We start from the raw sequence: 12,482 nt of genomic DNA, 5'->3' as shown, positions 1-12,482 counted from the left end.
ATGACTATCTGACTTCACTGTTTGGATTTATAAAGATTATGGGGTTGGCATTTAGGTTGAGGGGCATATTTAACCAGATGAAACATTTTAAATCTACAGGATTCAAAACCTGGAAGAAGCAGCTTTGCCACTGGCCCTTTGAAAAAAGAAAAGGATAGAACAACGGGACTCGGGCCTAGGAGCTTCTTACCCGCAGGGCCTCGATGACCAGGTCTCTGGCCTCCAGCTCCCCCTCCATCACGCTGAGAAGCATCCGAAGCTCTGATTTACTGAGGGTGTCCACATCAAACTCTTTTTTCTGTAACACAAATATTTAAAAAGCAATGAAAAAACTATTAGTAGGACAATACACACATCTTAAAGGTTTGCAATGGACTGTTTTTATCGCAGAGGCTCAGCAAATCCCAGAAGCACAAGGGGCCCTGTTCAGTAGCAGATCATCTATGCTCGGGCCTTTTAGGAGGAAAGGTAAAAACTGTAAGGCCACTGGCCCAAATCTCTTCATGAAGGAAATCTATTTTCCCAGCCTGCCTGCACACCTGGATTCAAAATCTCTTCAAACTGTAACACCAACTGAAAGTCTCTGGAGTTTCTATTAAAACAGGCCTGGTATATGTCCAGGAGAAGTTGCAGGGGTAGCAAAGAAAGCACGAGAATGTATTCCTAGAAGGGCCCCAATGTAAAGGCTTCTGGGAGGTTATTATAAATTCCGGGACATCCAATAATAACAGGTCATGTTTATAGAACACTCCGCAGCAGAGGTAACCAGCTGGCAGCCTACAGCCAAATCTGGCCTACAGATGTGTGTAACCTGGGCCACAAAGGGTTTTGTTTTTAACTCAGCCAGCACTAAACAAACAAACAAACAAACAAAAACCTGAGGATGTCACCAAAAAATCCAGATCTCTGGCTTCTCTTCAAAATTCAGATGATCAGTTAACCCTGGACCCACATTTCCACAGAGCAATAATCTGCAGCAGCCCCTTTAGAAGGAATATGCTCTTGGCTTTGCTACCCCACTCTCCCCACCAAACACCTAAAGACACTCACAGGGCAGGCATATGTACTTTGAAGAGGCCTGGTCCACCACCCACATTTAGTCAACTGGGTCTGCGGTCAGATGAGTCTGGAACCTGCTGTATGAATACCAAACGCTTTGTTAAGCAATACCTTGTAGCTTTTTGCCATTCCAAAGGCAGGCTGGGGCTGGAGTACATGAGCCACAGATTCAGCTACACTACAAGGTAACAGCACCACGGCCCAGGGGACACATCCTCACCCATCACCCTTTCAGCTCCACAGTCTCTTCTCCATTCCTTCCCTGGTAACTGCATCCAATCTCACCTCTTAAAATCCCATTACTATACCACAGACGCCCAGTGCTTTTGTCTCCAACTCTGCCCCCTTTCCTCACAACAAGTTTCATGGGCAGGTCTTAGGGCAGCCGCCTTAGGATCAACTAGCGTGCTCACAGCCCAGCCTGGGCAAATCCACAGCCTGAGCTCCTCTACACACAGCCCACTGCGCCCTTCTGTGCAGGGGCTCATTTGATAAACCCACTCACCATCAGCAGGAGGGGAGCATATGTTCATCCCCAAATGCCTCAGAATACCCAACCTCAGAAGCCATTCTTCAGAACATTCCAGAACATTATTTCACATTTGCACAGAACCCAAAGGTTTCCAAAGTATTCTCAAAAAAACCAAATCTAATCTGTAAGATAGCATCTCTATTTTTCAGTTAAGAAAACCACAAGTCAGAGAAGTTAGACCATTCAACCAGGAAATGACAAAACTACAACTAAGTGCCTGTCTGCACACTTTACCAGCACAGTGACAACACTCTAAAGATGAAAAGTAGTGCCATTCTATCAATCAACTAATAGGAACCAGTTTAACACCCTCATTATCCTTGTGAGGACACAGAAGTAAACATGGCAAGCCCATAAATGATTCCACGGGCTTTCGAACAGGCATAACCAGAACTGGCTACTTCTCAGTTTCAAAGAAACCTTCTAGAAGGAGATAATAATAGTATAAAGGTCAAAGAGACCAGAGCTAGCTGGTTGTCTAAAGAAAGATTTTAAAAGGGTCTTTCTCTTAAAATGGTTTCTTTTTGCACATATATTAGAGCAGTTATTTGGAAAGGCAGGGGCTCAGGATGGAAGAAGAGAAAAGAAGACTACAGTAAGCCTAAAGGATGTGTTATTTCTAGGACGCCCTTGCTTAGAAAGTTAGCTTAAGAGACATTCCCTGTCAACGGTAAAATCTAATATACTAGGGCTCAATTTCTGCTCCCACTACATGTGGCGTCACATAGGTCTTAAAACACAGTTGTTCTCAAAGGCAAGCGTGCCTAAGAATCATCTGGAGACCTTGTTAACAGACTGATACAGGTCTGCAGCAGGGCCTTGAATGTGCCTTTGTAACAAGTTCCCATTGCTGCCAGTCCATGGACCACACTTGGTGAGGCATTTCTGTATCTTACCTGATCTCTTCTCATCTACGGAATAGAAATCCTAACATCTACCCTATGACGTTCTTGTGAGCATGAAACAAGAACACATAAACAGAGTAAGTGCTAAATAAAAGTGGTAATTGTTACTATCCAGGCTGAGGGCACCCAGATATTTTATGTAGAGAGGAGTAGGCTGTTGGCAACAACCCCACTGCTTTGAAAATCTACCAGCCTAAACCAGCCTAAGTCCGATAAACTCAGTTTATTGACTATGATGAAAGACTCTTTTCCCACTGAGATGGAAGGGTGAGCTGCAATTCTTATGTGCTTTAGAGGGTAATGTTTTATTAATGCTTCTGCTGGTTGTTCTAAAGATTTTAATTAATTGTATATTTTATTGTCCTTGTTTCCCCGAAGCTTCACAAGCAAAGCACTCCACTTTAAATACTAATAAATTATGAAAGACATTGCCAAGATTCTGATTCATATTAGAGTCAGGAGAGCTTGCTCTGGTTCCATCATCATCAACATTACATGTGACCTGCAACCAACACTTGTTTTTTTAATATGTCACCATCAATTAAAAGGGAAATTCGTTAAGGTAAAAAAATCACTGCTCTGAGGGTTCTCGCTAAACCATTGATTAGGTTACACAGAATGTTAAAAAAAAAAAATCTGTTTCCCATCACAATGTATTAAGTGATGCACTATTTTAAATACATAGTTTGTCTGCCTGCCTGCTACTGTCTCCCCATACCTCTCACCCTTGGGTCCTCACTAAAGATGCTATTACTTCCTGGCCTTCAAGAATATTCTAATAATATTTTCAAATCGTCATTCTCCAGGGCTTAACATTTTCATCCACTATTCTGGTATAACAGCATAATAAAAAAAAAGTATATGAAATCATATTAGAAGTCCTTTATTTTACAAATAAATTCAAAGCACCTTAGTACTGTTAGAAATTTAAGAAGCCCCAAAGCAAAAATCCCAAGAACGAAGTCTGTTAAGTTTCACATGAAGTAGCATCTACCGGACTTGATGCATGTGTGGTACCATAGTAATTAGATATAGAAAAATTGTTAATGTTTTTTGGCTTAAGAACAAAATAATTATTCTGAATCTTTTATTTCTTAAACCACTTTGAGCCATGATTGACATACAAAATGCTGTACGTATATAATATGTACAACTGGATAAGTTTGGAGATACAGGAACACCTCCAAGCTTCCCATTTTTTTGACAGATTTTATATTTTAAAAGACAAACTAACTTGATAACCTAATTTTCCAAAAAAAGATAGAAGACAGAGTAGACATAAATGCCACCACTTACATAAAAAATTAGAATCTCTATCAGGGAATCCATGAAAACATGACAGCCCCACGCTCCCACCAAAAAAAAAAAAAAAAAAAAAAAAAAAAAAAAAAATCACAGCAGACATGTTCACACACTAAGCTTTTTTATTACTGTACTTGCTTTTCTAATTAAAGAAAAATCCAGATCTCATTTTTAAGTGATAGCAAGGCATTCAAAAGAAAGAAAGAAGAAAAAAAAAAAAAAAAGCTAGATTTCAATTCTACAGGCCACCCTTCTCTGTCATGTTTGATGTTTGCCAGGAAAAGGACTCCAGGAAAAGTGCTTCTTAGCACCTAGTTTTAAAAATCTGGCATAGGCAGCTTCAACTAATCCAAAGTCTGGTCATCGAACAAAGAGAGGGCCTTCTTTGGGACATAAATACATAAGCTGGAAGAGAAGACAAAACCCCAAACTCTTACTGTTCAACACAGCAGTATTCAACAAGGTCTGGGGTGGGCGTGGGGAGGGCATTCTTCCAGATTTTCTTATACAGGCCGAGAGAGAGTGGGAGGGAGTAGACAAAATAGAACCTGGCTGAGTAAAGTCTTCTTCAATTGCCAGAACTGAACATAGGCCAATACCAGTTTCCCTCACTACCATTCCACACCCTCACCTCTAAAATACTGGGGTTTATGTAGGGAATTTCAACAGTCACAGCCAATTAGGGCCAGAAGATCCTTACCCATATCCTTTCAGAATTAATGGAGTCAGAACATTGATGGTTGCCAAAAAGCATTTAAAAGAGACTTTAGGCAACAGTGGCTTAATGTGCCCTTCAGATCTTTGCCCAAACTTACCAGTTACGGTGAATATGTAGTGACCAAACACAAAACCAGACATGTTCTCTGGCACTTCCCCCAAACATCAAGAGCATCTCCTCCAGTTTCAAATCTAGTGGGCCACGTACCCTACATGTGGATCAATGAAATTACCACATGGGAAGGAGGTGAGATGCCTCAGAAAGCCAATGGGTTAGAAGGACTTAGTTTCATCTGTTTGGATCTGTTTTCTCAGTGGTAAAATAAGAATGTTGTACTAAGTGATCTCTAGAGTCTCCCCCAGGTTCCAAATGTCCTGATTTGACAGACCATCAGGGTAACTGGATCACTAGACTGAGGAAATTTTTAGGTCATTCCACGAAGACTTTAAGAAACAATTTGAGGTCAACTGATTTTTCCACTTTGCTCTGAAGTTACCATGTAATTGTAATTTCCTTCCCAGTCTAATACAGAATGCTAATTAATTAATAAGGTGCATTTAGAACTTTTTATGTAAGCAAGATTTATGGGTTGGGGATGAATAAGAGGCATAAATAAGGGGAAAACAATGAAATTCATATTGAAATTTCAAGGAGAAAATAAAAATCTGAAGACTAGATCAGTTACATGAAAAAAATCCAACTTTTTCCAGGTACACAGAACATTTACAATATTAAGTAAATGTGAATTCAGCTAATTATATGGATTTTCATGATGAGAAGTACATTTTCCTGCTCTAAAATTATTTCAAGTCTCTGACATTACATCTTGCTTTGAGATTATTTCTCCTGATTTCCCTCTATAGGGAGGAAAGAATGTTACTGATAAAGTTTGCATACCTTTAATTTTGTTTTTCCCAATCCTTTGTCTTCTAATTCATCAGAATCCTATCTTTCTTGAGGACCTAGCTCAAATCTCACTTCCATAGGCCTTTACAGACTCTACAGACTCCAGAAATCTCTCCTTCCCTACAGTCTTACAGTTTGCACTATAACTTCACCAGTCAAGTAATCACATCCTGCCTTGTGCATTTCCTCATATTAAACTTACTCATCTATCTTGATGCTCTATTTTCTCACCCCTACTAGAAATGTCAAAACAGCAAGAATATATTGCATCCTCACATGACGTTACCTAACGTGTATGCCCACCCACTTTTGGTAGAAAATGCCTATTTCACTCAGTATACAAACACAAAGCAGGTAAATCACATGTAAATAATAAGATACAATGTTATGGCCTACTCTAAGGCCAACTAAGTAACTGGTCAATCGTTTTCATTCATTGTTTCAAAAATCAATTAGAGTAATTTAAACTAGGGCAACTTGGCTGTGTGGCTTTAAAGCAACTTGGGGCCAGCTCTCCATGGCCTTGCACCTCAAATCAACCACACTGCCTGAGGTCTTTCCTGCAAGACAAACATCTGAGTATACTGGAAGGAGGTAAAACTGACAAGTAAATAGAATGACAGGAAGGAAACCTGGCAATGGATATAACCAATTTTAAGTAGAAGAAAACGAATGAAAAGCAGAAAAGTGGCTTGGTCAGGGGTGACAACCTCTAATAATTAAGCGCAGCCACCTCCCTTTCCCTCCTTTCAGATCTCTCAGTCTCCATTTCCTCTTTGGGGGGGGGGGGGGGAAGGAAGGAAGGGAGGGAGGGAGGGAGGGAGGGAGGGAGGGAGGAACCAACCACATCTCAGATAAAACAAGTGTCTATTTCCATTCTAACTCGGTTTTTCAATGTTCCATCAGCCCTACATAGCACTTTCCCACATGCGAACTAGCATCCAGATCCAATAACTGTCCCTTAAGAAGCTGATAATGCATTGAAGAATATCATCTTGATTATCTGTAGGTGGCAAATGGCAGCATGCTGATTTTCAAATGAAGAGGCTGAGACACAGACTGCTAAATGACATTCTTACAGTTACAGAGCCCTTCTGTGGAAGAACACAGGCCTTTGGAATCATCTTTTTGCCTCTTCAATGAAATACAAAAATGTCAAAACCAAATCATGTATATTCTACATTGCATATTGCATCATATTGTACACAGCATTAATATGATTTATTTTTGTACAAGTTACTTACAAAAGATTAACAATTTTTTAAAAATTCTTTGACCTTAATGTCATTATCACCTTTCTTGTACTTGTTCTCCATTTTTTTTTTCTTTACCTGACATCTAAGAAAAAAGACAAGCTTCCTTTTTCATGTTATAACAAATCTGGCAAAGGAGTGCCAATGGAGATTGAATACATTCAAATACATTCAAATAAAGTCCTATCTAGGGGAACCTGGGTGGTTTATTAGTCAATTAGCATCCCACTCTTGACTGCAGCTCGGATCATGATCTCAGGGTTCAGTTCATGAGATTGAACCTCGCCTTGGGCTCTGTGCTGACAGTGTGGAGACTGCTTGGGATTCTCTCACTCCCCCTCTCTCTCCCTCTCCTCTGCTCTCGCTCTCATTCTCTCTCTCTCTCAAAATAAACTTTAAAAAATAAATAGGGGCATTTGGGTGGCTCAGTCCATTTAGCCTCCAACTTCGGCTCAGATCATGATCTCGAAGTCTGTCGGTCCCAGCCCACGTCAAGCTCTGTGCTGACAGCTCAGAGCCTGGAGCCTGCTTCACATTCTGTGTCCCCTCTCTCTCTGCTCCTCCCCCACTTGCATGCACGCACTCTCTCTCTCAAAAATAAACATTTAAAAAAAATGTTTTTTTTTAATAAACAAATAGGGGTGTCTGGGTGGCTCTGTCAGTTAAGCATCCTATTTTGTATCACGTCATGATCTTGCATGAGTTCGAGACCCACATCGGGCTCTGTGTTGACAGCTCAGATTCTGTGTCTCCCTTTCTCTCTCTTCCCCTCCCCCACTCCTCTCTCTCTCTCTCTCTCTCTCTCTCTCAAAAATAAACATTAAAAAAATAAATAAAGTCTTTTCTAAAGCAACATGCAGATGTGCTTAGGTGGCAAAGTATATGGGGGCAGAAAGAAGAGAAACTATTCCATCTTTCCCAGGCACATTTACAGTTGAATTCTAGTCCCAGATTTCTAGGCATTTGCAGACTATTCCAAAGCCTTGCCTAACTGTCTTCCTGCCCAATCTTCCCTTTATTCCCCTTTTCCTGTTTCCAAACTTCCTTCCATTTCTGCCTTGACCCCCCTCAATCATCAGCTCCCTCCAAAACCCCAGTGGGTGATTTGACCTTGACTCTATTATAGAAAGAATTCAGGATGGGAGGGATGCAGTTACCATCTCAACCATTATTCTGAAGACAGAATCTAAAGGGAAAACTAACAGTGTTGGATATTAAATTAAAAAAATATATATACCTGTGAAATATCTGAAATGTCACTGAGAAAAGCAGTTTGGAAAGAGACAATATACAAATAAAAATCAGAAGGAACAACAACAAAAAAAAAAAAACTCAGAGAATCAGGGTCATCTTTCAGAAACAAGAAAAGCTCTGTAACAGCTATAATGTTAATTACTACAAATCTCAGACCAGTTTCATGACATCCAGTAACACACAAAGTAAATTTCCTAATTAGCCAATCAAAATTAAGTATTATAACACAGCTTCCTGTTGAGTGTTCATTTTCTTTCTTCAGTAAAGATTAGTGAACACCTACCAAGTATGTGCCCGGCACAGTGCTTAACCTTTGCTTTCTTTTAGAAACAAAATCCATGCAGCTTTTCTTGAAGGAGGCTGCTTGTCCTAGCCACAGCCTTGCTGTCCATAAGATCAACAGCAGATATTTGTAAATGGCTGAGTAAGTACTCAGTCTGTGAAACATTTTCTCACCTCATAAAGTTACATGAAACACAAGAGGATAGAACCAACTGGCAATCAGGCTGAGGCATGGATTCAATCACAGAGAAGACAAATGCTTCGCTCTAAACAAAACTGCTCCTGCGAGAAATGTAACAACAACAATACCAACAACAATAAAGTCAAAAAACAGGCACAAACAGAAATACACATTTACAAAGAAAAAAAGTGAAAAGCAGCATGTTGAAAACATCAGTTATATTCTAATCGTGGGGGAATATTTTAATCTATTTCCTCAACTTCTAACCTATCTTTCTAAAGCACACTGTTGAGACTTAAGTTGAGCCCTGTAGGCTCACGTTGGAAAGCCCCTCACATGTGCCCCAAGCCACCTTTCAAAGAATCCTAAGAACCAGCCACATGGCATACAGCTTCCTGCAGTCTCTACTTCCAAGTCCTCCTTCCATCTCAAGACCCAGCTCAAATGCCATCCTTCTGTGGAATGTTTCCAGGTCCTTCCACTAGGGATCATCTCCATGACTCTTCTTCCCCAGACTCCTACTATAAATTATTCGTGCCTTTCATGACACCATCATGTCTGATTTGATTCCTTGGTATTTATCAGTTTCCACCATGGGAACGTGTTACTTCAAGGCAGCAAAGATGTTACTCATGATGCCACCATCTTGGTGAGTGGTCAGTAATGTGTTAAATCTGAATTATTCCCTACTTAAAAATTATGTGTGAAACTTTCAATTTCTATAGCTGCCATATAACTATAGATTTTTTCAAAAGAAAGGTTGGCAAAATTGGCTAAGAAAGTGCTTTCTTTGCGTTTACATTCAAAACTGTCACCTGGAAAACAAAAATTTCCATGGTACTAGCTGGTTAATATGTTTAACATTACTATTTTGCATTTAATAAACCACTGTCCAAGTTTTTTTCTTGTTACTATCACCATGACAACAAAAATTTATATCTACTTTTTGCATATTAGCTGCTCCAGAAAAGTCCAGAATGACAAGAATGTTGGTCAGTTTTCCAAACATAGCATTAAAAAGACCTCCATTTTCCTTTCACTCTTAAATTCTTTGGTGACAATAAAAAAGCAGGAAGATTTCTGTTTTCCATACTGCCTTACCCATTAGGAGTTATTTTCAGAGTAGAAATAGCAATATAGCCTATAAAAGTCATCACATTTGGCTAAAGCACTGAAAATAACCCAGGTCTCTCGCATGGTTCACAGCAAAGACTATTAATATGATCCTATTGAATAATGTAGCTGTTACCCAGCTTTACACTTGGGATGCTTTCAGGATTTAAACAGCGAAGAACAAGGATCACAAACTAAATTTAAAACACTCCACTGAAAATCACATTAAGCTGAAAACTATAAATTAAACTTGTCTCTAAGCAACAATCTAAATAGTCAAAACTTAGTGAAAACACTCACTTTCAAAAATAGCCTACTGCTTTGGAGTCTCCATTGGCTCATGACTGCCAAATGTACATATAAAAATGCATAATATGTAAACTAATTTGAAATGAAATAAATCTCTAAAATGAAAAAAAAAAAGTTCCCCAAAATGAAAAAAAAAAAAATTTAAGTTCTCAGTTGCCATGAACCCTAAATGCATAAATATGCCTTTGATTTTTAACCATTAGATAAGAAGCAGTTAAAATGACAATCATTCCTCAACCTAGCTTTAATTTAAAAATCAGTCTAAGTCAAGTGGCTGCTTTGGGAGGACCACACCTCATTAAATTAAAAGTAAAATGCCCAGTTTACTATACAATAAGCCATCATCAGAATTTTACTACTAAGTCTTAAGTTATTAAAAAAAAAAAACAACACTATTAGATTAAGGATCCTTATTGCATTTTCTAAAGGATTCTATAAAAATAACAAGTTTTACTTTCACAGATTTTTCATGGCTATTACCATTAAACACGGTGAAATTATAAAATCCCCACCTATCCACAATGAAAAATCAGACTCCTGAAAATTTTAAACAGCAGAAAGGGAACACTGACCTTAACACAAAAATCTGTCTGGTGTCCAAGATTCTGTTTGCAATCTAACCCAATAAAACTACAGAACAGCTACAGACCATAAATCAGATGTTTGTGTTTGGTTTAATCATCAGGTGAATAAATACTGAGGGTAACAGAAAGAAGCCTGTTCTAAGTCGATTAAACAAATTCAACCTTCCTGGGAAACAAACACACACACCCCTACCTCTTTCTTTTCCCTCCTACTCCTCTCCCCATAGCATCTCCTGGGGTAGAAGGTACCCAATCATTTCAACTTCCCAGAGAGGCTGGTGTTGTCTTAAGAGCTGGCTTCCTTATTGTATTTCACAAAGGGTAACTAATACACTGCATCACAAGAGAGCAGGTTTCGTTTGAAATCTTAAATTCACGTTTTCCAAGCAAATAATGAAAAACCAATTTTCCTAAAAGTTTCAAATTAAAACTTGCAAGTTTCACAAGTGGAAATCAGGAGCCCTCCTCCTCCTCCTCCGTTTTTCCTCCTCTCCCTCTGTTTCTCTTTTCCTCCCCAGGCTCAGCTCAAGTAGCTTCTTCCACCTCTCTCTCCCTCCAGAAAACCCCACGTCCAAACAGGGAAGAAGTTAAAGCAACCCAGATTTTTCACACCTGGCCCTGCCCTCTGCTGCTCGTGCACCGACTCTGCTGAGGAAAGAACTGAGGGGCCTCCATGCTCTACTCTCGCTCTATCCCACCCGAAATCTCCGGCTAGGGCAGCGGGATCGCGCCAAGGGTGGGAGGCGCTCCCAAGGGCTGCCTTTCTTTGCAGCTCCCTGCAGCTCCTGCAGCTGCTTCTCAACGCCCAAAACGTTTCCACCCAGGAAACGTGGGTCCAGCCCTCCCCCAAGGTACGGGCTGGAAACCATCATTCAGTCTGTGCACGGGGATATTCTGGGGCGGAAAGTGGGGCCGGCGATGGATGGAAGCTCATCGGCTTCCAGAGCCCAACGAAGAACAATGTGTTGCCACTTAGGTGCTAAATCTCCACCTTGCCCGGACATCTTCTTGGGAAGAACGAGGACACCTTCCCACCCCTCACCAAGTGGCGGGGCAGCAGGCAGCTAGAACCCAAAGCTCCGACGCGCAGCGGGGGGCAGCAGCGCCCACAGCCGGGCACCGAACCTCTCTCAAGGGGCCTCAGGCACAGGAACACACACACACAATGGGCATCCCCACACCTGCCTGGCGATGACCCGTCTCCCCCTAGCCGCCTTCCGGGGTCCGCTGAGAGATGCCAGGCAGCCCCGAGACACTAGCCCTCAATCACGCGCACAGCGGGAGGCGAACAATGGGGGTCAAGTTCGCTTACAAACACACCCCAGCCCCCGCCCCTGGCCAAACCCCGCCGCAGCCGAGGGAGTGGGCGTAGGGGTCGCTCAGGACGCACGCAGGGAGCCCCGAGAACCGAGCGGATTGGGACTGCTTCCCGCAGGGCAGGGAAAGGACAAGAAGGGATCCTGAGCCCAGGCAGCCGCCTCACCCGCCTCGACCCGGGCTCCGGCCGTGAAGCACCGTGGGGAGGGGGCACCCCGGGGAGCCGGGGCTTGCGGAGCGCCCCAGGGGGGCAAGCCCGGTGCAGCCGGAGCCCTGGCCCGCGTCTACACCCTCCCCGCGCCCAGCCGGGGACCTCGGTTACCGCCGCCTCCGCCGTGGCCCCCGCCGCGTCCTCCGGGGCGCGGGAAAAATCGGGCTCGCAGCTCGCGCCGTCCGTCGCCATCTTCTTGCTCTAGCGGATCCGAATGCGAGCTCGGAGCGGCGGCTGCGGGTTCAGCCCTCTCCGCGCGGGCGGCGCTTAACCCGCTGCGGTCCGGGGACGCGGGCGCTCGCAGCCGGGCCGCCGCCGCCGGCGCGCTCCCTCCTCCCCTCGCCACCGCCCCCGCCGCCTTAACCCGCTGCGCGCCGGAGCGCCGCCCGCCGCCGCCTGGTCCCCGCCCCGCGGCCCCGCGCCCGGCTGCCCGCAATCAGCTCGTAGAGGTACGGAAAATGGGCACGCGCGCCCAGCCCGGGGTAGGACCCGAGGCGCAGAAGGGGCAACCAAAGCCCCCGACGAGGTGAAATCAAAAGCCCGGTAGGTGATTCTC

The 12,482-nt window shown here is 42.8% G+C and overlaps 1 protein-coding gene across 10 annotated transcripts in view; it reads right to left on the bottom strand.

Moving 5' to 3' along the window:
• The window catches only part of CTTNBP2 (cortactin binding protein 2), a 149,823-nt gene extending 137,587 nt beyond the window's left edge, over window positions 1-12,236 (bottom strand). For 5 of the 10 annotated variants that reach the window (XR_015245348.1, XM_086691745.1, XM_086691753.1 and 2 more), the window contains exons 1-2: window positions 12,038-12,236; window positions 191-298 (exon numbers count right to left, since the gene is read on the bottom strand). Coding sequence is in view for 8 of the 10 variants with exons in the window: in XM_086691745.1 (XP_086547871.1) it covers window positions 191-298; window positions 12,038-12,118 (189 nt within the window). In the remaining 2 variants the exon portion in view is untranslated. Of the gene's footprint in view, window positions 1-190; window positions 299-1,170; window positions 1,676-8,385; window positions 8,405-12,037 lie in introns of those variants that run through there. The other 5 variants (XM_025929492.2, XM_086691702.1, XM_086691708.1 and 2 more) reach the window with 4 other exon arrangements.
• Between the last annotated feature and the right edge of the window lie 246 nt (window positions 12,237-12,482).

The sequence above is a fragment of the Puma concolor genome, chromosome A2, assembly GCF_028749965.1.
Source record: "Puma concolor isolate L17-30 chromosome A2, mPumCon1.1.hap2, whole genome shotgun sequence".
NCBI lineage: Eukaryota > Metazoa > Chordata > Mammalia > Carnivora > Felidae > Puma > Puma concolor.
The sequence above is the reverse complement of the archived record's forward strand: the minus strand, read 5'-3'. Positions and strand labels throughout refer to the sequence as shown.